The sequence below is a fragment of the Tachysurus vachellii genome, chromosome 2, assembly GCF_030014155.1.
Source record: "Tachysurus vachellii isolate PV-2020 chromosome 2, HZAU_Pvac_v1, whole genome shotgun sequence".
Taxonomy (NCBI): domain Eukaryota; kingdom Metazoa; phylum Chordata; class Actinopteri; order Siluriformes; family Bagridae; genus Tachysurus; species Tachysurus vachellii.
Window position 1 is genome coordinate 36,518,638 of NC_083461.1, and position 27,532 is coordinate 36,546,169.

At 41.8% G+C, this 27,532-nt stretch overlaps 1 protein-coding gene across 5 annotated transcripts in view; it reads left to right on the forward strand.

Moving 5' to 3' along the window:
• Positions 1-27,532, forward strand: part of rapgef2a (Rap guanine nucleotide exchange factor 2a) — a 124,723-nt gene that overhangs the window by 95,422 nt on the left and 1,769 nt on the right. Inside the window, exons 1-28 of one of the 5 annotated variants that reach the window (XM_060864521.1) lie at positions 2,000-2,639; positions 13,102-13,172; positions 13,306-13,362; positions 14,339-14,422; positions 14,579-14,654; positions 14,929-15,096; positions 15,437-15,454; positions 17,254-17,376; positions 17,641-17,818; positions 17,938-18,074; positions 18,776-18,934; positions 19,060-19,212; positions 19,332-19,496; positions 19,602-19,709; positions 19,826-20,029; positions 20,103-20,211; positions 20,346-20,589; positions 20,773-20,933; positions 21,105-21,119; positions 22,671-22,911; positions 23,007-23,390; positions 23,507-23,718; positions 23,798-23,921; positions 24,596-24,619; positions 26,283-26,497; positions 26,646-26,756; positions 26,891-27,025; positions 27,188-27,341. In XM_060864521.1, coding sequence (XP_060720504.1) covers positions 2,571-2,639; positions 13,102-13,172; positions 13,306-13,362; positions 14,339-14,422; positions 14,579-14,654; positions 14,929-15,096; positions 15,437-15,454; positions 17,254-17,376; positions 17,641-17,818; positions 17,938-18,074; positions 18,776-18,934; positions 19,060-19,212; positions 19,332-19,496; positions 19,602-19,709; positions 19,826-20,029; positions 20,103-20,211; positions 20,346-20,589; positions 20,773-20,933; positions 21,105-21,119; positions 22,671-22,911; positions 23,007-23,390; positions 23,507-23,718; positions 23,798-23,921; positions 24,596-24,619; positions 26,283-26,497; positions 26,646-26,756; positions 26,891-27,025; positions 27,188-27,341 — 3,899 coding nt within the window. In that variant the 5' untranslated portion in view covers positions 2,000-2,570. Of the gene's footprint in view, positions 1-1,999; positions 2,640-13,101; positions 13,173-13,305; positions 13,363-14,338; positions 14,423-14,578; positions 14,655-14,928; positions 15,097-15,436; positions 15,455-17,253; positions 17,377-17,640; positions 17,819-17,937; positions 18,075-18,775; positions 18,935-19,059; positions 19,213-19,331; positions 19,497-19,601; positions 19,710-19,825; positions 20,030-20,102; positions 20,212-20,345; positions 20,590-20,772; positions 20,934-21,104; positions 21,120-22,670; positions 22,912-23,006; positions 23,391-23,506; positions 23,719-23,797; positions 23,922-24,595; positions 24,620-26,282; positions 26,498-26,645; positions 26,757-26,890; positions 27,026-27,187; positions 27,342-27,532 lie in introns of those variants that run through there. The other 4 variants (XM_060864523.1, XM_060864524.1, XM_060864525.1 and 1 more) reach the window with 4 other exon arrangements.

Here is a 27,532-nt window from a genome sequence, read left to right on the forward strand (position 1 = left end):
CAATAGGTGTCTACTGTTATCACGCAACATGCTGACAACTGATTTGGAAGTAAACTGGAAAGGAAGTAGACAGCAAACTGCATTATATCAGCATTACTGTTATTATATCATTTTAACATAATTACAGTTGGACTCAAAGATCCAGAGTGCAGTGTAGTGAAGACAGCGAGATGATGAGAGTAATGGTCTTGATAGTGGTATTAACATGAAGGTTGAAGCTTTGGAAACTGATCTGTTTTAGCAAGGTGTGTCGATGAGGAAGTGATTTATGAACCTCTGAGTTCTACTCCAAGTTAACTAGGTACCTGTGATAAGTGACATGTTCTATTTTCCTCCTCAAACAGTACAACTCTTTTAAAGGAAAGAAGTGTACAGTACTGCGAATACTGTTGATGCTTTGAATGATGTCACTTGCTGAACTTGGAGATAAGGAGACCGAGACCTGAGGTAGCAACTTGCAATTTCCAGCCTCTAACCAGAAAAAGGAAGTATTCTCAACACGTTCCTTCTCATCAACAACGTAGCACTGCTTACCTTTAAATATCTTATCTATAATAAGATCAGTCACCTTACAGACATAAATACTTTATTATTAAATCTATAAAACTGATCTAAACGTTTGGATTTTTAAGACACTGTTTTTTCATTCATTCATCTTCTACCGCTTATCCGAACTTCCTCGGGTCACGGGGAGCCTGTGCCTATCTCAGGCGTCATCGGGCATCAAGGCAGGATACACCCTGGACGGAGTGCCAACCCATCGCAGGGCACACACACACACACTCTCATTCACTCACGCACTCACACACTAGGGACAATTTTCCAGAGATGCCAATCAACCTACCATGCATGTCTTTGGACCGGGGGAGGAAACCGGAGTACCCGGAGGAAACCCCCGAGGCACGGGGAGAACATGCAAACTCCACACACACAAGGTGGAGGTGGGAATCGAACCCCGACCCTGGAGGTGTGAGGCGAACATGCTAACCACTAAGCCACCGTGACCCCCGACACTGTTTTTTATTTATAAAAAATATTATTCTTCATATCTATGAATCAAATCATTTTCTATTAATATAGTGGTTATTTTTCTAGATAAAGTTAAAGATTGCGTTATTATATTAGTTTATTAAATGGGAAAGGATGGCTGGTGAGGAGGCTGAGAGAGACAAATCTAGAGAGCAATTCCATTTTGGTTAATAAGATTCTCCCAAATATCGTAATGTCTCTTTCACAAGACTTGAAACATTAATCCATTAACTCATATCTTCTTTAAAAATATTATAAAATTCAGATGTTAGTCCATCGAGGCCCAGAGACTGAGGATAACTTAATGTAATAGCTCTGTCAACTTCCTCTATATTAATGTCAGCCTCATGCATGTCTCATGAATTTCTGGTCTGGTATGCTACGGTAAAAGAATGGTAAAAGATGAGCTATATAAAGAATTATTTAACATAAAGAGAATTTATGCTATTTTTTTTCTTCCTATCTACATTTTCCAAGCCTACAAAAATAGCCCATTTTCGATCCACCTCGCTCTAAACCTCATGTGTTCTCCTTTAGCTTTTTGAATGCTCGTTTTTTTTTTTATCTCATCACCCGTTTCATTTCTATGACATGAATGATTTAATTCCCTTATTAATAAATATGATTCCAGATACATAAATGTATAGAAAATTCCTGTACGTTATGTTTTAAAAACACCCATTTACTTGAGCACAAATAGAATAAAGATCCTTATTGAACGGTGCATATCAAAACTAAACAATGATTATTAATAACATATTAATTCCTATTAATAATATACTTGTATAAACTTATTATAAACTGATATGTACTGATTAAATTTACAAGTCTTTCAATGAGGATTTTGACCTGTTTTTTATGCCTGTAGTTGCGGTTTTTGTCCACACGGCGGCAGCAGAGAGTATTGAATCTGTGCCGCACAACCTTTCTTGAATCACGTCGCTGCTGAATATGAAGCTCTGACCGCCCGCATAGAGACAGAGTTAAAGCCCCGCCCGTCATGTGTTCATGTATTATCGGTTAACGGGAGCCTAAACTTCATACTTATTCCGCCTGAAAGCTTAGTAGACAGTCTGTTTATACGTTAAAAATTAACCGTGATTCAAGAAACACTATGCTGGGACGTTGTCGGAGTCCTATTAGCATTAGCTTTAGCATTCGCTTAGCCGATGCCTGTTAGTTAGCTAGTTAGCCCAAAGTAAGCAGACTGTTGTTTTTTCCCTGAGGTAGGTTGTACCTTTGTAATCTAGAATGGGTGTATACCGGTGTGATAAACTGATAAAATCTCCTGATAAACTGGGTCGTGTATGACAATAAGAAGAAAAAATCGGTTCCTGAGGACGGAGGAACAACGCAGCTTTCTTCGGACACGGAAACAACTCGAGCCCGAGGCTCCAGAAAGCGGCCTAAGACAACGGACTTCTTTCTGAGACTTCAGATAAGAGTTCGGTTTCACGTAGAGGCTCGAAAGCAGTTAGGAGAAATGCTCGACGTCTGACAGAAGCTGTTGAATGCGTTTTAAGCGGTTTTAAAACTACACAATGGCGTCTTACGTGGATAGCAGTTTCCGTCAGGCAATTATGAAGAACCCCAGCGAAAGGACGCAACAGGTAAGAAGCGCAAAAAAAAAAAAAAAACGCCTTTAATAAGCAAATATTCAGCGCGTTTGTTTGTTTAAGTCGCGTTTCGACTTGTACGTCGACAATTTTGAGAATAAAGTTTGTGGTAGAAATAAGATACGTGTATTGTTTTGTAAATAGCGTCAGCTATGCTAAGCTAAGCTAATTTAACAATCTTTGCCATCGCTACCGTTACTCGATTATTTAGGATGTCGGGTTCAGTTTGTACAAGGAATCATGGTTTTTTTTTTTCCTTTTCTTCTTAATCGACGTATTATTTATGAATATAGTAAGAACATTTTAGCTATAATCGGATTTCGTGTTTTTTTTCTCTTTCTTGTTCTATTTTAGCCGCGTTACACTTCATTGGCTCTGTCCCAAAAACACACCTAGGGCCCTATATAAATGCCCTACGTCACTTCTGGAATCCGGTCTAATGTGCACTACCTAGTGCGCTTATTAGTACAATAATGAGGCGATTTGGGTGCAGCCCGTTACTCCAGGGTCAATGTAGCGTAATTAAACCCAAAGACGACCAGTCTGACATCTGTATACATTTACATGGTGATATTGTGATGGACCGCAGCATTTTTCTGGGCTTCCTTCCTTCACAGCCCTGGATTTGAGTTGCAAATTATGGTGTGAGCTCATGGAGGGAAAAGGAAAAAAAAAAACAAATGGCAAGGATTTGAGAAACTTGTAAATTTTCTACAAAAAAAAAAAAAAAAAAAAATATATATATATATATATATATATATATATATATATTTTTTTTTTTTTTTTTTTTTTTTTTTGTAGAAAATTTACAAGTTTCTCAAAAAAAAAAAAAAAATATATATATATATATATATATTTTTTTTTTGTAGAAAATTTATGAAGGATATAGTATATATAGTATATATATATATATATAAAAATAAAACAAATTTTTTTTATTGTAAAAAATGAAAATGGTTGCTTTTTTTTGGTAAAAAGAAACCATTTTCATTTTAATATATATATATATATATATATATATATATATATATATATATATATATATATATATATATATATATATATATAATTTTGTAGTGCAAATAATGTGGGCTTTTTTTTGGTAAAAAGAAACCATTTTCATTTTTTACAATAAAAAAAATTTGTTTTATTTTTATATATATATATATATATATATATATATATATATATATATATAAATGGTGTATTTACATAGCAGGGGGAAAAATAGTTTTGGGAAACTGCTTCCAGTTCTGAAGGTTTGTTTGTGTTTGTCCTCTGGTCAGTCTTGTTTTTTTGTTTTTTTTTCTCTAGACACGCCACTCCAGCATTTTATCCTATAAATAGCTTTTAAATTCTTAAATCCGATTGTTTATATGGCGTCGACTCATTTTCAATAATAGCACCTCTGACTTTAGCTTTGAAAAAATAATAATAAAAGGTTGTTAATCGAAACAGAAAAACGTTATTGAAGGAGTCTCTAGTTCTAGTTTCGTTCCTTTGTAACGATCGTGTGGAAAGTCTTCTAAGCTTTGCAGTTTTTCAGGTTCCCCCCCCTGCGATCTTATCAGCCGAAGAGAAAATAAGAGGCCGGTGTTGAGAACGAGTGTTTATACTGTTGTATATTAGGTGGAATCAGGAACTTGTTTGTTTCATAGTTTGTTTCTTTCCCGAATTTAAACGTAGCTGTAAAGTATATCAGCTTTAAATTGTTTTTTTACAAGGCACTTGATATGCAGCAGTTATGTCACCTAAGGCATAATGAGCATTTAAAACTAAACAAGCTGTCACTTCTTTATCTGAAAACCTTCCTTCCTCTTTATTTTGAACCAGGTGAGGATATGGATTTTTTAAAAATAAACCCACAGTGTTTTTCCATCATAAACAATAATTATGGTGAGCAGCAGGCGGGAAATTTCTGGCATTCCGGCTTCCCGGTACATTACAACGCTTACAGGCGCACGTCATTCTCTGCCTTTTCTCTCAGATTCAATTCCGGCTAAAGAAATGGATGTGAAAGTCATAAATGCAGTTATGCGATTCCTCTAAATGATGGAGAATGCAGGAGATATTGAAAGAACTAGAGCAGAGTGAGAGACGTTTTATTAGCTGTCAAACACTCTAACGCACAGCGTTTGTTTTGTATCACGACCCTGCCGTACTGTACACCGCTAGATAAAATGGAATGGGTGGTAAGAGCGATCCTCAGTTTTCAAACCGTGAGCACACCTGCTGTTCGACAAAATACTTCTCGAGGCTTGCGTGTTCAGTCCAGTCAGGACACGCTACAGAAATGTTCCTTTACTGAGATGAGATTTTTGGTAGCTCAAGATGTTCAGGGCTCAAACGGTAATTTGTGTTCGAACCACTGACTCTGAATAAAGAGTCAGACTCTACATGAGAGTCATTAACACCATGTTTTCAGGCCTGGTGAAAAAGAAACCACAGCAATTAATTTGGCTTGTTATGACTGCGGTCACGTTTGAATAAGAATGGAAGTTGCGAGCTGTTGTCAGAGCTGCTTTAAGTTCTTTCAGGGCTGGAGATAAATCAACCAGACTGTTGACGAAATGTTCACCAAGTCCAATTTGAAAGCCTGCAAGTTTTTCCCACAGTGTCAGGTTTTGTCTGATGGCAATGCAGCTCAAGGATTGACAGCTTAAAACACATAGATGAAAAGACAACATGAGCAACGAACAGATTATGACGTACGTTTTTGATTAGTTTCAACCAAAAATGCTTCTGCTGTTTTTTTGTTTTGATTTTTTATGAATGAAAGGTTTGTGTGTTGTGATGATATCAGGCACGGCGTCTCGGCCCAAATCCGCTCACATTTTCAAAAAAATCGCAGGCTTCTCTGAATGTAACGGAATGCTTCGATTTCTGTAATCGAACATTTCAAAATCCCTGAGGGAAGGAAGTCCGCTTGCTATTTGTTTATAGCCTTGTATTTCACGACTGCACTTGATATGTTTGTGGTATGGTAAGGATGTGGTAGCTTACTCGTTACGGTGTTGGACTGCTAATCGGAAGGTCATGAGTTCAAGTCCCAGGTCCACTAAGCTGCCACTGCTGGGCCCCTGAGCAAGGCCCTTAACCCTCAATTGCTCAGTTGTATAAATTGAAATAAATTTTAAGCCACTCTGGATACGGGCGTCTGCTAAATGCCCAAAATGAAAATGTTTATTTTTGCTCGAGCTGTTACTTCTTTTTACCACAATTGAAATCACAATTAAAAACAAACGTGTGTAAGCAGAAATTCTCTTCCAAGGAGTACAAAATTCTGAAGTTCTGAGGTCAGTATCAGGACATTTCAGACGGTCCGCTTAGACGTGACTCCGTACGCTTAACTGTAACACATCTAAATTATTCAGCGTGAGCGGAATCCTGCCGAGAAAGAAAGAAAAAAATTCCTGGAAGCATAAAAGTAACTTCATTTATAATTTAAAAGGTGGCAAAGAAGAGATGGCAACGGTCTGCTTATTCGTTTAGATTGTTTGTTATTAAGTTTGTATAAGAAGCTGAGAAGGTTAAGAGGACTTGATGGTGCCTGGAACCATGAACTCAAATTCAGAGCATGCACACGTTCAAATTTCTCTCTCTCTCTCTCTCTCTCTCTCTCTCTCTCTCTCTCTCTCTCTCTCTCTCTCTCTCTCTCTCTCTCTCTTCTCTCCGCCTCTCCTATCCATCTCTCCCTTCCTCTTGTAACTCTGGGAGCCAATCTCAGGTGTCTGTGAACTTGTGTATGTGTAAGAGGGCAGATTGTAAGGTGTGTCTCAGAGGGCAGAAGTGGAACGTTTTTAAGCTTCACTTTCTCCTGCTTCTAGCTGGTGTATGATTGGCTACATTTGGGTGATAATTTAATGATCCTGGTGGTGGTGGTGGGGCTTTTGTACATCCTTGTCTTTCGCTCTTTCGCACTTTCCCCAAAGTTGAAGTCTCCTAACAGGAGATCACACACACCTTTAGCATTTTCTATTTCTTTCTCTCGCTCTCTCTATGTGGTGTTTTAACTTCTGCACATATAATGCAGCTGTACCTCTGCCTTATCTTGCACAACTCGGCGAGACGAGTTGCAGCACCACTCTTGCCAACAGCATTTCTATTTAATTTTGCACACGCTGTCTCGCACACACGCACACTCTCTTCCGGCATGTGCGGTCAGGATGTTCAGGTAGAATCTTCAGTAGAAACTGTTTGCACTTTGCAGCAAGTTACTTTTTTTTCATTCTTTCACACATCACACCACAAGCACGTGATTGTTTTTGTGTGTTTTATGTCTGCCAGGTTCCTGTAAACAACACATTAACCACGTTCTTAAGACTGGAAGTAAAATATCAGTTTAATCTCCAGCAGTTCATTGAGATACTATCAAACAATATCAAACCAAGCCAAAGAGAAGAACACACTGTATGACTGGTACGTTAGGAGCGTTTTTCAGCGTTCTTGTCCTTCAGGAAAGTACATCTGATTTATCTCTTGACACTGAGGTGATATTTGTTTTCTGACTCACATCCACTCTGCCTCTGTATCTGTTTCCCGACATACAAATGTTTACTCGCAGTGTGCTCGGGTGCTCGAGAGCGCATGTTCGAACGAGCGAATAGAGGCGAAGCATGTGATGGCATTTCCTCTCGAATGACTCCACGCTGACGAAGCCGCCGCCGGAGGAAACAGGAAAAGCGTCTTAAAAAAAAAAAAACAGAAGGAAGAAAAGGGTTTGGAGAACAATGCATGAAACATCGAGCACTAAGGCGATGTTTTTTTTTCTTTTTTTGCCCCACTCCTCTTCCCCTCAGTGCTGTTTGTTTTATAAGTTCTTAAGGCTATATATTTATATATACACACACACACACACACACACTGGTGTCTTTCATTTTCGTTAGAGGCCCATCATTAAGACACAGTGTAGGATTAAACCTGCTCTTATTTTCTTTATTATTTGCTGCTTATATTTGATACCTCAGGCAGAGAACATTCCATTTCCTTTCTGAAGGACAAACAGATACATGCCTCAGCGAGGTTTTATTTATTTATTTATTTTTATACACCATCGTCCTTTGTGCTCCAACTCTCCACACAAAAGACAGCGCGCATAAAAGCCGACCAGAGATTTTGCGCCCAAGCAATCACACTTCTGCTCTAGCGTTCAGGTCACACCGCACACGACATCTGAGAACTAGACGTAACGCCGCCAGCAAGCGGAAACAGGTGCAGGATTCCCAGCATATAAGATTCGTAGATTTTCCATTCCCAGCTTTCTCAGATTGTGTTTGCGAGCAGTACGAACTAACACATGCTCTTCTTTGACACCGTCTGATAGTACAGTCCTATCGTCGTAGCAGCGAAGCAATACGAACGAAATATTCACGTTATTCACAGGCGCGCAATTAAACCTCAGGAGTGTAGATTTTTATCTTACAAAATATCGGGGACATCTAAAATATCAAAAACACGGCCTTGTTACATCACAGTTTTGATCATACCTTTTAACCGTATTGTCCTGCCCTAGTAGCAAATTAAGGAAAATTTAGCTTAGCGATTTGTTCAGTAATACTGAAGCGATCTACCACCGAATCGGTCGGCTTTGCTTTTCAGTGCAGAACATTTTCCCCACGTGATTAATACAAAGCGATGCAGTCAATACACCACTGTGTTTTACATGAACACACTCGCACAAAGCAGCAGTGTTAGCCATGCAGTGACACAGGAAGTTTTTCTTTTTTCGAGAAAAGCTCAGTCACTTTTTATAACACGAAACAGGATGCAGGAGCTTCGGCTCGGCTAACGGATTTATTCGTCCAGCCCTGTATTCGCACATCGTAGACATATTTATCACGAGGAGCTGACTTTATTCTAAATATCCACCAAGGTTAAATACTTTCAGTGGAAATCTAGTTTCAGTGAATCTTTGTTGATCAGTGAAATATTACTCGCATCTAGAAAGAAAGTAATGTTTTTTTATTTAGTTTCAGAAGTGGAACGGAAGAATAACATGGTGTCGTTGTTTTTTTTTTGTTTTTTTTTGGTTGTATTATTTTTTTGTTTATATCTTTTCTTTTCTTCTCCCCTCCTCCCTCCCAAACTAACCGAGCTCTCCACCTGCTCATGCAGCTGCGGTATCTGTTCTCTTTTCCCAGAAAAGCACTCAGTAGTTTCATAATGTGGCTTCTAAAGAAAAAAAATTAGCTGAATAAAGTAAGAATCTTTGTGCATTAATAATATAAAACAAATAGTATCAGGGTTCAAATAAAAGTGTCTTTCTCCAGCTCTGACATTCTCTTTCTCTCTCTGTCTCTCTCTCTCTCTCCCGGTCATCTCTCTCTCCCTGTCATCTCTCTCTCTCTCTCTCTCTCTCTGTCTGTCTCTCTCTCTCGCCCTCTCTGTCTGTCTCTCTCTCTGTCATCTCTCTCTCTGTCTCTCTCTCTCTGTCTCTCTCTGTCATATCTCTCTCCCTCTCTCTCTTTCTGTCTCTCTCTGCTGGCCTGTCTCTCTCTCTCTCGCTCTCTCTCTCTGTGTCTGTCTGTCTCTCTCTTACGCTCTGTCTCTGTTTCTGTCTGCTGGCCTGTCTGTCTTTCTCACTCTCTGTCTCTTAGTCTCTCTCTCTCTCACGCTCTCTCTCTCTCTGTTGGCCTGTCTGTCTTTGTCACTCTGTCTCTTAGTGTCTCTCTCTCTGTCTTAGTTTCTCTCTCTCTCTCTTTCTCTCTCTTTCTCTCACGCTCTCTCTCAGTGATGTGTCAGTGCTGATGTGTGCATTATCACAAACACTGCCTCTAACCTCCAGACTATTTTTGTGTAGCACGCCGATAAAAAAGGTTGTGGTGGAAACACTGATCAGTGGTAGCGTAGGCTCAGAAGTCAAAATATAGACGCCTTTTTCTTTATTTCTGATTTCCGTTCGTTCGTCCTGCTTCAAAAAATAATACGTCAGAGCCGCATTTATTCGAATAGAAGGAAACGTGAGTTTCTTCCTTCCTCATAAAGGAGCTTAGAGGAACTCTTATCACCTTGGTGTTTATGGTTCATTTGCAGGTAAATTCCCTGAATTAATCTGATTCTGTTTCTGTTTATCCCCAAGGTTTATGTGCCGTTAGTTAGTTTACTGACCCGAGCTCGCTAAGCCCAGGCCGTACCTGTCTCAGTTGACTTATTGCTCTCCCCGAGTTCAGGAACGTGCATTCTCTGTAATAGACTCAGTGGAATGTGTGTAATGCAGGGTCAGAGTTGAACACTTGGCTGTAGCGGGTCTTCTGGGACAGCTGCCGCTCTCGTTTAAAGGCCAGGGCTCACGTGCGTGACGCTGTAATGCTCACAACACTTCAGATCATCCAGAGCTTCTAGTTTCCGCTCTCAGAGTGCTTTGCTGACATCGTAACCTTTAACCCGGCATCGTGATGATAGGTTATTCTCGAAGCTTCTGACACAGTCTGCCTTCATGCACCGTGACCATATTTAACCGTCTGCTCCGCTTGACATCGTTATCATCGCAGCACATCGTCTGCACGAAGCCACAGCAGTTTAAAAAGCAACCATCCCTGCTTCCTGTAGTGTCTTGCTCTAGTTTCTGTTTGAGTTACTCAGACGAAACCCTTACAGCGTATTCACATTAATTAGTATTCCCGTAGCTACATGTAGCTCGCTAACCGAACTCGCAGACTCTCACAGATTGTACATATTCTATACATGTGCAGATGAAGCAGAACTCGAGGATCAAGAAAGAGGAAACAACCCTTGTGCAACATAAAATGTATCGAAACTTCTTACTTTTTTCCTTTGGTCAGCTGTGGCAAAGTGTTTCATCCTAAGTGATGAAAAACGTTGATGCGGATTTGTAACTGGATTTATTTTTTTTTCTCACGAGGACCAGGTTACATAAAGCCAAGCCAGCGTCAGCCAATCAGCTTCCACTAATCATTTCTGACCATTAATGGCCCCATAATGGATGTTTTCTTTGTTTTTATTTAACCGGACCCTGCAGGTTAGCACTTGTGACTGTTTGATAGTAGTAGCATGATATCTGTTGGCAATTCTTATATTGTAGTTGAAATTCAGGACATCTGATGGTCCCTGTTGTTCAATCCTGATCTCAGGTTCCTGTCCATACATCTTACCATATTTATATACAGTATGTATTTATAAATATTTATCTACCTATCTGAGAGAGAGGTATAGATGTGCTAACTATATCTATGTTAACATGCTGTGACTTCCTCGAGATGAGCGATCTGTGCACTCTGTACTCGTGGAAAAAGCTGAGAATGTACACAGACAAACTGTGTTTCTAGGCTTGGTGTGATCATCAGTGACTCAGCAGAGCGCTCAATCTCTCTCTCACATACACACACACACACACACACACACACACACACACACAAACTATCACTTTTCTGATTTTCTCTGTTGACCGAGTGAGTGTTTGAGTTTCGATCTGGTGGACTCCTTGTACACTATGCACGACCGACATGTTTTTGCTTTTGTTTTATTTAGACAAGAGGCACAGCCTGTGTTAGTCTGCATGTCATAATGTTTACACTTCCTCGACTCTCTCAGTCTTAACTCTGTCATCGACCTCGGCCTGTATTACATCACTATCCGCGCTACCGCTTGCACACACGCAGCGGTGAGAATTATTAAACATTGGCCTGAGAACAGAGCGCCTTCTTGTTGACCCAGAAGTCCTCTTCAAGCCCCAGATCAGAGGACGTTCTTTTCCAAACAGTTTTTGTGTAAACTCGACTCTGAAGGATGGATTCAGGGAACACACTCCTTTTTTGGAGTGCGCTGAAAGCAGGAGTGTGTCTCGAAGAGAAAAAACTAAATGACAGAGCGATTATCAGTTTGATGGAGTGTGTCTTCTTCCTTTGATTCATTTAGTGACCAAACTACTTGGTCACTGATTACAAAACAACTGTTTACAAGATAACTGATTACAAATCTTACTTTGAGACAATGTCTACATCCCAAATGACCTACTACACACTTATACTATGCACCATGGACTCTACTCTACTGGATGATTTCAGAAGGGTTGTATAGCCAGTAAACCGTGTACACATGATTACTTCCTGTTCTTTTAGGGGTTTCCTGTTCATTTTTTGTTGTTGATGTATTAGCTCTATTGGGAGCCTCTTTTATACCCCAGCTGTGTTCATGTAAACTCTAGAGACTGTGAAATCCCAGGAGGTCTGCCCTTTATGAAACTCTCACCGCAGCCTGTCTGGGGCAATTCATAACCACATCTTTATTGTTTTCCCCATTCTACATGATGCAAAGAATATCTGAAGCTCCTGACCGGCATCTGTACGCTGTTATTAATTGTGCTTCTGCCACATGATTGGCTGATCAGATAACTGCATGAGGTGTCCTTGTATACGCTTCAGTTACCTCCGCCCCACCCCACCTCATTAAGTTGTAAAGTGTTGCTCAGCGTGCGGTGGATCTTCAACCCTACAGACTCGCATCTCTCACCAACACTTCCATTGGAATGTAGGAATTTGGGTGGGGGGTGCGGGGGGTGTCACGCGTGGTGACCGAGCGCAGGCGGAAATGCCATGTTCTGAGAATAAACATTCCAAATTCACAAATCTAACAATCATACGTTTTCATGCCCTGCCACTGAGATGTTACCAACAAGCCATCATGGTCTCTAATTGTGTGTGTGTGAGAGAGAATAATGCTCTTTTATGTATATATAAAATGTGTGTGTGTGTGTGTGTGTATATATATATATATATATATATATATATATATATATATATATATATATATATATATATATATATAAATATATAAATATGGGTTTTTTTTTGGTCACAGGAATTTCCACCATTTAAGGAACCAGCTTTATGGGCTCTCCAGTATGACAAGATTTTCCGTTCCAGTATTTCATCACTATTCAGTATTCCGTTTCCATTTCATCCTATTTCTGCTGACTGCAGCCGCTGCGAATACTTAATGCTTAGCTCCAAATTTCCCATGGTTGAAGGCTTAAGAAGAAAAAGGCACGACTTCTCGATTTCACGCAGCAGGAAACGGGTCAATTATGGAGTTTGGTTGGTGGGGGTATGGAGAAAGCGAAAGACCCAATGACAAACGGGTATTGTGGAATTCGCAAACATACCGTTCTTGTTAAACATTGATCTAAAGTGTGTTGCGTCATGGGATGGGTGTGAGAGACTGCGCGTGTGTGTGTGCTCATGGTTGCATGCAGTGTGGAAAAGGAAGAGCAGAGACGTGCTGTCTGCACCAGTGTCATTGTTAGAAAGTTGCTGCCTCCTGCTGGTTGCTGAGGGAAACTGCAAGGGGTTTCAGTACAGTTTTCATCTTCCTTGATTCAGCTGCATGTGCACTCCTTTAAATATTTTCCTGGTCATCGTTAGTCATGGTTCATTTTGCGTGTGTGTTTTTTTTTGCTCTTCATGCATTAACGTGACATTTTTTTTGCTTGTTTTTGCAGGATCTTCAGATCGTCTACTCGTACCTGCATGGGATGGAAGCGCTGTCTAACCTGAGAGAACACCAGCTCAGGTGCAGTAAACACTCACGCGGTGTGTCGCTGGTGTCCTGGGGAGCACACGACATCGGTTCAGTCTCTCCAGTGAGCGTGTGCAGTGAACAATGAGACATTTGGGGATGATTTTTTTCTTTTTCTGTCTTTCAGGTTGATGTGTGAAACAGTTCGCTATGAGCATCATGAAGCCAATGAGGTTTTATACTAGTGAGTACATCCACAGCGTTAATCAGAGGTTACACACAAAGCCTTTATAAGCTGTTTATGTTCGTCACTCTCACACACAAACACACACACACACACACACACACACACACACTTATTGACTAGTAACATTAATGCAAATTATTATGTATTGTTTGTAATGTTTGTTTATTTGTTTTTTTTAATGTTAAATGTTTTGTTTGTTTGTCATTTTCCTGTAACTCTTCCATATTTTTTGAAAATGTCAACCCAAGTCATTTTGAAAAATGAACCAAATCTATGACCTAGTACGAGTCGATCACGCGAGGAGGCCAATCAGGACTCGTATACATGTCATTTGACAGCCAAAGACTCGCACTCTGCAGCATGGAAGCAGAAGTTCAGCAGCTTCTATAATAAACTATTCAGTTTCCCTAAAATAAATGCTGCTTCGACAAGAAAGCGAACGTGCACCGCTCCTGTTCTGACTCTCACAGCAACGTGACATTCATTCACATGATTTACATTTCTGCACCTTTTTTTTCCTTTTCTTTTTTTGCTGATTGACTCTTAAAACACTTTTAGACACTTTTAAAGTGCTGTTGGAAAATAGTCTGTAACAGCAACAGCAATTTGATGAGTGAGGCTGTTATTAATATTATTATTATTGTTGTTATTATTATACAATATAGTTGACCTTTAGAACATTTGATTAATGTACATGAAATAGTTATTGAAGCTGGCATGGCAATAAACTGAACTACAAGCAAACACATTTCTATTTAAAAAAAATGAAATTTAGTGCCGTGGTCCTCTGTAAACGTCAGTCTCTACGCGTTAGCTGTTACCATAGAAACACTAACGAAACACGAGTGCATGCCTGAAAATCTGTTTTTTGTTTTGTTTGTTTTTTTTAATTTAATTGAAAACTCAACCCCTGCGTGATGAGAAGCCGTGGAGGCTTGAGGGAGTTTATCATTTGGTTTCTTTGTGTTTTTAGCCCTGACGACATCGGGACCTGCTGGTACATCTTACTGTCTGGCTCGGTTTTCATTAAGGAGTCCATGTTCCTTCCACGCAGCAGGTGTGTGCGTCACTGCAGCTGGGTCTCTTTGTTTGCTAAATTTGTGTTATTTGCTGCATTTTGTTTTGGTTTGTTTGTGTGTATAACCTGTAATTGTTTCCATCTCTCTCTGTCTCTCTCTCTCTCTGTCTCTCTCTCTGTTATTCTGTCTCTCAGTTTTGGGAAACGTTCTGCAGGGAGTTTGCGGCGAGGCTGTGAGTGCATCGTACTCGAGGCCTCTGAAATGATCGTGGTGAGTGTGTGTGTGTGAGAGTTGGTGTGTGGGTGTGAGAGAGTAAGTTGGTGTGTGGGTGTGAGAGAGAGTGAGTTGGGGTGTGTGTGAGAGTGTGTGTGTGAGAGAGTTGGTGGGGGGGGTGTGTGCACACTGAAGAGGATGTGTTTCTTGTCTTAAAGAGGATGTGTGTGTGAATGTGTGCAGACTGAGACAGTTTTCATTATAACTAACCCGAAACCCCCCCCCCCCCCCACTCTCTCGCTCTCTCTATCTCTCTCTCTCTCTTGGTCAGGTGGACTATATGGAGGACAGTGAGGAGTACTTTCACAGGCAGGCGTCACATCGGCAGTCCAGGAGAAGGTTTCGGAAAATAAATCAACGTGGAGAGAGGCAGACCATCATCGACACGGTCGAGCATTATCCAGTTAACAAGCCTCCTCTTCCTCCAGGCTATCACACGGTCTGTAGCAAAGATTTACACACTCAACAGGCGTTTTTTTTTGTTTTGTTTTGTTTATTTATTTATTTATTTTTCTTTATTTATTGATTTTACTCTTGTTTGCATAGTGCTTTGTCTGTCTACTGCTTCTCTCTCTCTCTCTCTCTCTCTCTCTCTCTCTCTCTCTTCAATTTCACAAATGCAAGAAATGTGTCATTTTGCTTTGTTTATTCTTTTTTCTTTTTCTTTTGCTGGATAAATTTTGTGTTTTTTTTTATTTTTTTTTATTTTTTATTTCTCTAATTGGAAAGTGCTCGAGTTTGTAATAATCTGGTTTCCTTTGTTTGTTTTTCACCTGTAGGAATCTTCCAAATCTCAGGTAAATATTTCCATCTACAATCCTGCTTCGAATCATATTTGTTTGCTGCCTTTAAGTCCTTTAAAAGGAGCAAACACAAGAAATGAAACTCCATTGTCTTCAGCGATGTGCTGCATGTTCCTCCTTCTTTACATTTTTTTCTACTTGCTAAATAATTTTCTCCAGCCCGCTTCCTCTCTCTGCATAATCTGCTTCGTCATTGACATTTACAACATGTATAATTTTTTTGCACCGGGGCGGGTGGGGTGACCGACAGCGGTGGTGTTGGTGGTGGCGTTTTGAATCCAAGCTATTGTTTGTTGAACAGCTCGTCATTTCAGGGTCAGCGCTAATGACTGGTTTAGTAGGCCGCCGGGTGTCAGTCATCCCCAAATCCCGCCCCCCTTCGGTGTAAACAATAAGCATTCTCACTCCTACTAATGTGTGTGTGTGTGTGTGTGAGAGAGAGAGATGGTAAAAAGAAGGTGTTCTTTGCAGCACGGTCCGTCAACGTTCCTCCCCTCCTTCTTTCTTTCTCTGTTGCTGTGGAGATTTTCACTAGAGTTTGCAAAAAAGAAACACGATGTTGCTGGGTGTGAGCAAAGCAGAGGAAGCGCTCATGAAGCCCAGGCTGAAAAGATGTTTAGGATTAATCTGAAGAGATGTCTCAGTAGATAGAAGGTTCAGCAGGATGGTCAGGCGGTCTGTGCATTTGTCGATGAGGAAGTTAGCGCTCTCGCACCACTGTGGAGTCAGGGAGTCGTACAGAAGGACTGTGAGTATATTTAGACACGCTTTCATGTAACTAGCAACAAGCGGTGCACCTAGCATTAGCGTGAGGTTTCAGGTTAATTCAGCATGTTGTTACACAGAAGGTCTCGGGCCGTGCCGAAATATTGCAGTTGTGTAACATCAATAACAAGGTTGCCTTTGTACAGGGCACTTGCTTTCACTTTTACTTACACTTCAACATTTTCTTTTCCTACCTTACGAAAAATTCGTCTTCCCCTTTCAGCAAACACGCCATTTTCCTTTCCGTTTTATTTGTCGTTTCGTGTTCTGTAATGATAAACGCTCCCTGATCACTATATTAAGAACACATGCTCACCTGTTTGTATCACGCAGTCTTCTAGTCAGCGCTGTGCAAAAATTATATACATGTGTGTGTGAGAGTGAGAGAAAATGTGTGTGTGAAGGATGCATTGTCCATTCTAACCTAAGAGACATGTAGGCCAGTTGAACTGGGTTATGAGCACAAACCCATCAGCAGCCTCTCTTCCATTAAGCCTCAGGATATACTGATTACAGATAAGTGCGCACACACACTCACACACGTGCACATTAGCCAGTCTGTTTCAAAAAGTCAATCGTTAGACAGGAAAGTTAAATTGCTCATTAGAATATTTTTTTCCCTTGGCGTGTGTGTGTGTGTGTGTGTGTGTGTGTGTGTGTGTGTGTGTGTGTGTGTGTGTGTGTGTGTGTGTGTGTGTGTGTGTGTGTGTGTGTGTGTGTGTGCCCAGTCTATTCAAAATGCTCGTCTAGTGATGCGTGTTTCAGTTCTGTCACTCATGCAGAATTGGGGAATGAACTTGTATGCATTTCACTGCTCTGTGTGTGTGCACACGCAAGCTTTTTTTTTTCTTGTGCTGTGGGGTATAATAGTGCTTTCCATGAAAGTAGGCTTTAGCGCGAGCTTAATTCTTTGATCCACCATGGACTAGATGGCAAAAGACATTCTCTCTCTCTCACACACACACACACACACACACACATAATGCGCACACGCTCCAAAATCTGAACCCATTCTGGTTCTCTTCCAGCTTCCTGCGGATTTCACTAAGCTCCACCTCTCAGACGGTCTGCACCTCCACATGTCCTCGAGTCAGTCTCGATCCAGTATTGCTAGTGACTCAGGAAGCAGCAGCCTATCAGATATTTACCAGGTACATTCTCACAGTTCTCTCTCTCTCTCTCTCTCTCTCTCTCTTTCTCTCTCTCATTGCTCACTTGCGTTAGGCCTCTTCACTGAGGGTTATTGTCAGAGTGGTCTGTGTCGGAAAGGAGGATTATTATGGGATGCATTGTACGTTATTTAGCTGAAGCTATCTATTGGAAGCTCTGACAGCAAAACAGATGATCTATTAACACTTCAGCTCACATATTAAAATAACAATTAAGCAATTAAAACTAAAAACTTGTTCTCACAGGCTACAGAGAGCGATTGCGGCGACGTGGATCTTAGCGGATTGCCGGAGACGGCGGTGGATTCGGATGACGATGACGACGACGAAGAAGTGGGGAGATCGGCGGACCCCCTCATGAGCCGAGACATCGTGAGGGACTGCCTGGAAAAAGACCCCGCAGACCGTACAGACGATGACATCGGTAAATCTCTGTCATACAAACACACAAAAGTTTTGTTCTGAGATTAGCCAATCTGTGGTTTAACTGAGCGTTGATCGAAGCCTTACATTGACACTTTCTTTCTTTTTCTCATTCTCCAGAGCAGTTACTGGAGTTTGTGCAGCAGCTCCCGGCGTTCTCCAGCCTCAGCGTGTCTGTGAGGCGAGCGCTGTGTGCCGTCATGGTGTTTGCCGTGGTGGAGCGTGCCGGAACTATCGTGCTGAACCACGGCGAGGAGGTGAGCCAGGGTCCACTTTCACATCACAGTTTATGATCTCACAGATTAGCATGATAATGTGCTGCGTTGTGTCATGGACGTCCCCACACAGCAGCAGCTTTTACTTACTGCATGGCCAGTCATTTAATCAAAACTTTAGTTTGAAATTCTCGCACCTTGCTTATAACCATATTAATAAAAAATAGCTGCGAGCTGCGATCTTTGTGCGAATGTTAGGAGACCTTTCACACCCAGAGTGGCCAGTTCATACACAGAGTGCTAAAGGAACTAGAGATACAGATGGCACATACTTAATCGGGTTCGGTCCAGGTTTTAAAACCTGACTATGGTGGCTTGTATCTTTTTGTAAGCATCACTATTATAACAATACACTATATGCATTGAGCTCCACATTCTAGAATTGAACGTCAAGTTTCTTGCAAATCCACACTATCCTTTAGTCCCGAGTAAACCTAAGTTTGCAGCATAACTTGTTTACATATCGCAGATTCTGTTTTTTTTTAAGGACCCTGGGGCAAATGTGCTGTAGTGCCACCATGTGGTCTGTGTTGGTTGCCGTAATAGCAGGGAGGGATTACCTAATGTCCAGGTTTCATGTCTCTGCAGCTTAGCAGAAACCTTTGGTGCTTGGACCCTAATAATAATGATCAACAGAGGCTTGTTATGAGTAATGCTGATTATTTTGAATTTGTGTGATGTAGCTGGACTCATGGTCAGTAATCCTGAACGGAGCCGTGGAGGTGATTTATCCGGATGACCAGTGCGAGACTGTAGGGATGGGTGGCAGCTTCGGCGTCTCTCCCACCATGAAGAAAGAGCTGATGGTTGGCGTCATGAAGACTAAAGTAGATGACTGTCAGGTGCATATGTGGCTTTTCTTTAGAACATATTTTGATCAGTGGTTTTTAAGAAATATACTTTCATCGTTTTGTCACTTGGACAGATCGTTTTGACACTTTATCTCTCGGTGATGTGGGTGGGTTAGTTTGTGTGTATAGCGCAGCAAGACTACTGCTGCATCCTGAATCAGGTGGAACTGAACACACAGCGTGTGGAGGAGGAGGGAGAGATCGTAATGGTGAAAGAACACCGAGAACTCGACCGCACAGGAACCCGCAAGGGACACATCGTTGTTAAGGTAAACGTTTAGAATGTCATTCTTTTTCTCTTTTATTTATATGAGCACGTCGCAAGCATGTTATTTCTAGTCTGTATTACCTGTTCCCAGAGTAATGTGTGTAAAAACTGGTCCCCCAGGGCACCCCGGAGCGGCTCATTCAACATTTAGTAGAGGACCATTCTGTGGTAGACCCAACATACATTGAAGACTTTCTGCTGACCTACCGCACCTTCGTGTCCAGTCCTCTTATTGTGGGCCAAAGACTTTTGGACTGGTTCAATGACCCCGGTTTACGTGACAAGGTGTGAGACCTAACAGGTCGCCTTTTGATATTTTGTCATCCAGAGCATTTGAGTAACATGTAACAAGTCTTTCTGATTTTTGCACTCACTCCGTTTGTCTCTTAGGTGACACGGGTCGTGTTACTTTGGGTTAACAATCACTTCAGTGACTTCGAGGGAGACCCGGGTATGACGGCCTTCCTGGAGGAGTTTCAGAATAATCTAGAAAAAGAAGTATGTAAATGAGTACAATGCTACAGTACACTGTTTACTCTCTCATCTTTTTTTTTTCTTCACTCAATCATTTCTTTTTCTTTTCTTTGTTTTTTTTTTCCCCTCCCTTGAATCAGAAAATGAGCGGTCAGTTGAGATTGCTCAACATCGCATGCGCCGCCAAGGCTAAGTCTCGAATAGTTACCATCACAAGGCCTTCTCGAGAGCAGCCCCTCCCCTTTACGCTTATGGGCGGGGCTGAGAGAGGAACACACCTGTTCATTAGCTCTGTAGATGCGGGCAGCAAGGCAGAGGAGGCGGGGCTTAAGCGTGGGGACCAGGTGAGACCGTTTGGAATTGGATAAGACAAGAGGCTTAAAATTCTTACCGACTAACGTGTCACCTATTATTTAGATCTTGGAGGTGAACGGGCAGACGTTCGAGAATGTACATCTGTCCAAAGCCACCGAGATTCTCAAGAACAACATTCAACTGTCCATGAGCGTCAAGACCAACCTTCTGGGTGAGTTGCCTGACCCTTCATACATCCTGTACAGACGCACAAGCACGCAGTTAGAAATGATTTTCACTGTTTTCATCATGTACCCCAAGTAAAGAAATCTTTTACCGAGCTTCTTTTTCTCTCGTCTTCCTCAGTGTTTAAGGAGCTGGTGGCACGAATGGCAGAGGAACTGAAAAACGGGGTTCCTCACATTCCTAAGATCGGTGACGGAAAGAAAAGCTCGCGCTACTCCGTCCCCGATCTTGGAGTCGATGCTGGGTTCGTGTCTCAAGAGAAGGTTAGCAAGAAGGCTAAAGCTCACACAATGGGTGGCCGCAACAAACTGATGAAGATTCTGGACAAAACGCGCATCAGCATTCTACCTCAAAAACCATACAGGTAGGAACACGCATCAAGAGCCAGCTGCACCAGTAGCTATGGTTTACATGTGAATAGATTATAAATAAATTTAAATCTAAGAACTGCTACAAAAATAGATCTTAAACAGTGTAGTCAAGCCTGTTTGAGGTCCTGTGTGCATTGCAGTGATGTGTTGTAATCTATGCATTGGTGTTTTAACAGTGACCTCGGACTGGGGCAGACCCAGGATGACAGCATCGTAGGCTTGAGGCAGGCCAAGCAGGTTCCGCCCACCACGACAATGACTGGAAGCTTGTCATCTAGCAACCCTGACTTGGCACAGGGCCAACAGCGCATCATTGACTACAGCATGCAGCCACCTGGTAAATGACAAGCTCTTTCTCGAGCGCACAGTCTGTTACAGCGCAGACGAGGCCTCGGGCTGCAGAAGACAGCTACTGCTGTTTCACTTCCCGCCTCGCTTTTCTTTGCAGTGCTAATAATATGTCTAGTGTCACATTCTAACTTTTCCACAACCCTCTTCTCACTCACAGCACCTGGATTCACTCGTGAGTACTCGGGGTTTCTCCAGAGACGCCTACTACCTACCGTCTTATGTTTCTAGCCGCCTTTTTAGAAACCGCTCTTGGTTCCTCTTCCGTTATTCCCTACATGGCCCTCGTAGTTTTAGCAATAGCTGAGGGTTTTTTTTGTACTTCATCATTCCGATCCTTGTAATTATCGCTTCATGTCTGACGTACCCGTCTTTGACACTCGGTTGAAAGACACTCGTCATCTGTATTGTGATTGCATCTTATCATCACTCTATCTGTTTTCTAAATAGGCCTTACATCTACTTGCATTCCTTAGTCCAGTTCCTCTCTAGAGGCTTTACTTATTCCTCCAGTTTTACTTGCACACAGACTCTGTCCTAACACTCTTGTAGCAATACGTATGTCTTCACTCTTCCTTTTTGTCTGTAGTAGCTGACTCCATTCGGTGCCTGGTTCTCCAGCTGCCTTTAATCCTCCATCTCGACTTAATCAGTTTCCAGTAATTTGGGTTTTTATTCAAACCTTTTTTTTTTTTTCGTGGATTGTAGCTACGTTTGTTCCAACAGATAATGTGCATGTGATTAGTGTAATGGCATTGCAGTCCTAAAACTCTTAAGCTTTCATTTTGTTCAATGCCATGGTTTCAGGCGGACCCAAATAATTAGCCACTGCAGCAGTCGTAAGCCTCATAGTGAACCTTAATGACGTATTTAAGGCAAGAAGTTGCATTTGGTCAAATCTGAATTAAAATCTTTCACTTTAATTTCATTCACAGTGCTGACTTTTAGTTATTTAAGTAAGTAGAGTTGGTGTAGGTAATGACAGTAAAATCAATTAATACTGATCATCTCAGTTAGTGGGTAGAATGTAGTGTGTTAGATGCATATGCTGTGCAATAGGTCATATCAGCAGTAAAATAGACTAGGTGCAATCATAATGATCTGTTTCTGATTATTGCCTTTCCTTAAATAGTAAAAAACTAAAAATAGTTTTGTGTTTTAATTAACCTGGCTTTATCTGACACGTTTGAGTACTAAAATAAAGAAAAACATGCGTCCCAAATCATACGTGTTCACTCTTTTACACTTTATGCACTTACACTTCTGTTCTTTTAAAAACTAAAGCAATGAATTAAATAAAAAAAAAAACTATTCATTTTCCATTTGAACGATGTGACCCTCCAGTTCATCCACTAGCTACTGGAGTGCATAGTGTGGAATAGGTCACTTAAGTTCAACTTAGTTATTTGGGATTCTGTTTTTGACCTTGAGCAGCTTTTTAATAAACTTTAGTCTTCTTAAATGGACATACATGAATTTTCCCCAAATGTAAGCACTTCTACAACTAGTTTACTGAATGTATTCCTTTTTTCCTTTGACTCACTGTTGCATAGATTAGGCTTGTTAAAGCAGTGTTCTTTTATTATTATCAGGGATTATGGTTTACACCTCAGTGCCGATCTGAAACACCAAAAGAACAAAGTGAAAGCTTGTTTTACTGCATGATGGCTGAACCAGGCTGCTTGTTGGAGTAGCTTATTTTTCCATTCACCCCTCCCTTTTGCAGAGCTACAAGATCAGGTGCTGCGAGTGTTCAAGGCTGATCAACAGAGTCGCTACCTGCTGATAAACAGGGACATGACTGCAAGAGAGGCGGCCAACCAGGCGATCCGCGAGTTCGGCCTGACCGCCGGCCCTGAAGCATATTCACTGTGCGAGGTGTCCGTTACACCAGAGGGTGTCACCAAACAGAGGAGACTTCCAGATCAGCTCAATAAACTGGCTGACAGGATTCAGCTCTGTGCAAGGTGCAGTGTGTCTAAATTACATTAGGTTCCATTAAGCTCTTTAAAATCATTTCAATATGATTTAAATAATATTGCTTCTCCATTATCGACATCAGGTACTACCTTAAGAGCAACATGGAGACAGAGACGCTGTGCTCGGACGTGGAGGCCCAAGAACTGCAACGAGAATCTCAGGTTTATCTGTTATCTCTGAGCTCGACGGAAATAGCCAATCAGCTCTCAGCACGCAACTACTCGCTCTTCGCCAGCATCGAGCCCACTGACTACATCACAGACCTCTTCAAGCTGCGTCCACATGAGCCGTCAGTCAACCTTCGCAACTTCGAAGACCTAGTCAACCAGGAGACCTTCTGGGTCGCCGCGGAGATTGTGCGGGAATCCAACCAGGCCAAAAGGATGAAGATCATCAAGCACTTCATCAAAGTTGCCCTTCATTGTCGTGAATGCAAAAACTTTAACTCCATGTTCGCAATAATCAGGTAACTAGGACTGTAACTCGGTCATGACTAGTTCATATCTGTGAGTCAGGTATGAGCATCATGGGGCAATTACTTGCAATGTGAGACTATTAACTCTCTCTCCTTGTGTCATTCAGTGGGCTGAATCTTGCTCCTGTGTCACGACTGCGGGCTACATGGGAACGTCTGCCTGCTAAATACGAAAAGCTGTTTGCTGAACTGCAGGAGGTCTTTGACCCATCGCGCAACATGGCCAAATACCGCAACCTACTGAACAAGCACAATCTCCAACCACCCATCATTCCCCTTTTCCCTGTCATAAAAAAAGACCTCACCTTCCTCCACGAGGGTAAGATTCTACACCCTGATCACTTATGTACTCAAATTTAGAAACTGTCTTAAACCTGTCTGTCTGTCTGTTGTTGCAGGTAACAACTCTAAAGTGGACGGACTGGTCAATTTCGAGAAACTGAGAATGATCGCACGAGAGATCAGGCACGTGGTTCGATTGGCGTCGGTCACCATGGACCCAGCGCTACTTTTCAGGACGAGGTACACACGTGCGCACGCGCGCACACACACAGGTCCCCCCCCTTTTTTTGTGTGTGTGTACACGCACACACACACACGCACTATCCTATAGAAAGCTGCATAGGAGTAAAGACAAAGTCTGTAAAGGACAAAAAAGTGCTGAAAGGAGCAACGTTTGGTTCAGTATATAAAAATAGCAAAGTTCATGGTCATTCTGGCTGGTTTCTACATAAGCTAGCGGAATTAAGAGACGATTTCCCACACTTATGCAAGCTATGTTTTTTTTAGTTGTCTTTAAATAAATATTTTAGATTCAACTGCAAGTTAAAGAAAGCACTCAATTTTAACTGTTGTAGCACTACTTTGTTTTACGTTTTTTTTTGTTGGTTGAGGAGAAAAAGAGTGCTCAAAGAGACGAGTCCCAGTGCAGCACTCTACAGTTTTACATTGTTATTCAGACATGATGGATTGCTTAAACACACCCTGTAAGAAAAAGATATACTGATTGTTCTGGTCACGTTTCCGTCAGCAGTGTTTGTGCTTGATGTGCGAAGCGGGGCTCTTCCTGTGGTCTGTGGCCTCTGTTCTGTGGGCTTTTCTGTATAAGCACCTGTCTGTCTCTCTTGTCTCTCTCCCCCTTTTTATGTCTTTTTCTCTCCGTCCTCCTCTTTGGTGTCTTCACGGCTGTGTTTTAGGAAGAAAAAATGGAGGAGTCTTGGGTAAGTGGGACTGTCGCTTAGCCGTTTTTGCCACCCACTCTCTTGCTGTCTGACTCCTAATGTGTATTAACATTGCTGGTTGTGCTGTGTGATTAACTCCACTTACAGAGACTGATATTAACTGGGTACAAAACACACAAGTCTCCTCTATTACTCTACTCTATTGTACTCTACCCTACCCTACTTTACCCTACCCTACTCTACTCTATTGTACCCTACCATACCCTACTCTACTCTACCCTACTCTACTCTATTGTACCCTACCATACCCTACTCTACTCTACCCTACTCTACTCTATTGTACCCTACCATACCCTACTCTACTCTACCCTACTCTACTCTATTGTACTCTACCCTACCCTACTCTATTGTACTCTACCATACTCTACTCTATTGTACTCTACCCTACCCTACTTTACCCTACCCTACTCTACTCTATTGTACCCTACCATACCCTACTCTACTCTACCCTACTCTACTCTATTGTACTCTACCCTCCCCTACTCTACTCTACCCTACTCTACTCTATTGTACCCTACCATACCCTACTCTACTCTACCCTACTCTACTCTATTGTACCCTACCATACCCTACTCTACTCTACCCTACTCTACTCTATTGTACTCTACCCTCCCCTACTCTACTCTACCCTACTCTACTCTATTGTACCCTACCATACTCTACTCTATTGTACTCTACCCTCCCCTACTTTACCCTACTCTACTTTACAATACCCTACTCTACTCTATTGTACTCTACCCTCCCCTACTTTGCCCTGCCCTACTCTACTCTACCCTACTCTACTTTACAATACCCTACTCTACTCTATTGTACTTTACCCTACCCTACTCTACTCTACCCTACCCTATTCTACCCTACTCTAATCTACTTTACCCTACACTACTTTACCCTACCCTACTCTCCTCTACTCTACCCTACTCTACTTTACAATACCTACTCTACCCTACTCTACCCTACTCTACCCTACTTTACAATACTCTACTCTACTTTACCCTACCCTAATTTACCCTGATCTACCCTACTCTAATCTACCCGACACTACCCTACTTTACAATAGCCTACTCTACTGTACCCTACCCTAATTTACCCTACTCTACCCTCCTCTACCCTACCCTATTCTACCCTACTCTCATCTACTACTCTCCCCTACTCTACTGTACTGTACTACATGTCTACTTTATCTTCTCTCATCCTTTTCTCTCCTCGTCTTCTCTACTCTTCTCTGTCTCTTCTCTCCTCTATGTTTCAACACTTCTTTAGTCTATCACTTGTCTGTTCTCTCTTCTACCTCTCTCTTCTTCTCTACCTCTATTTTCTCTTCTCTCATATTCTGTCCTTTACATTCCTCTTCTTTCCTCCTGTAATCTCCTCTACTTCTCATTCCTTTTGGCTTCTTTTGTCATCTTCTCTTGTCTTCTTTCTAGTTATTCTCTTATTCTCTGCTATTGTCCTCAGTCTCAGCTGTCTCTATGTTCTCATTCTCCACTCTTATCTGCACGAGCTGTAGAAAATTGTAGATTATTTGAGCATGCCTGAAGACAATATTCTTTAGTCTCAGACTTTTTTTTTCTTCTAACATCCAACATTTTAGGTTCACTGATTGGCGTTTTTATTGGGTTTTGTTGTGTGTGTGTGTGTTAAGGTCTCTGAGTCAGGTGAGCAGCTCCTCGTTGTCTGAGGGGACGGTGGGTCACAGGCGGAGAGGCAGACGGAGCTCCTTCCTCAGCGCCAAAAAGCTCTACGAGACAGAGTTAATGAGCAGACGAGTGCGCCAGTACCTTGACATGCTCACATACGAGAGTGATGAAGAAGCCTTACATGACCTATCGCTGCAGTGGGAGCCTGCCAACAACACTGGTAAGTGCCAACTGACACATACACACGGCACTCAGAATTAGATGCTGTTTAAGTGCCGAAGTAAACGTTTTTGCATGTACAGTTTCTGTGCCTTCTTTTAGATCCGTTTAAGGAAGTGTGTTCATTTTTGCATTTGTGTGTTCCTTAGGTCATAAGAGCACTGTGGAAAAAAGGCGAGTTGATGCGTCTCCAGCAACGCCAAGAAGCCCCACTCCAAAGAATATTCCTCGAAAGAAGCCGCCACCAAAAGAAGCTTTTGGTAATGACACATAATCTGGCCAAAAAAAATTTAAACAAACATGATCATAAACTCTATTCTTCTATTGTTTTTCTGAGTTTATACATAAGTGAAGCTTAGTTTGAAGTGTATATTTTCACTGTGTGTGTGTGTAGCTGCACATACACCCGGGTCTCACCACGCAGAAGAGGGCCAGGACAGACAGAGAAGACCACAGGAAGACAGCCAATCAAATGCTTCCTCTCTCAGATCGTCCCCACCCGCTTTCACTGGCAACTCATCCAGAAAAGGTGCGAACCCACTGACCACTTATAGAGTCTCTCTGGCGCTTACAGAATCACATAAATGACAGTTGCATTTAGCGTGTGTGGGACAATCTGTTAGCCACTGTGTTGTTTTGTTTGTTTGATTTTATCTGATCTGATGGAAGGTCAAACATTTTGTTTTTCAAGGACCCGATCAGCTGAGTCTACTGAGTTCCTCATCATCTGACCTGATCACATCAGACGTCCACGTCCACCCCCACACACACGCCCCGTCTCACACACGCACATGTTCACAGACTCCTCACCCACACCGGACAGAGCTAGATCAAATCAGTCTCGGGTAAGCAACTTGTGGAGGGAACAAAATCAAATGCACCGTCATTGTGAATATTTATTTAGTCGTTTCTTTTAACGTCAGTTTTTATAGTATATAACAGACACCATACAATATACTTCTTCAATTTGGAATAAAAGGCAGAACCACTGTCAGAGCTGCTGTTCTAGACCAATCAGAATCAAGACGTTGACAGC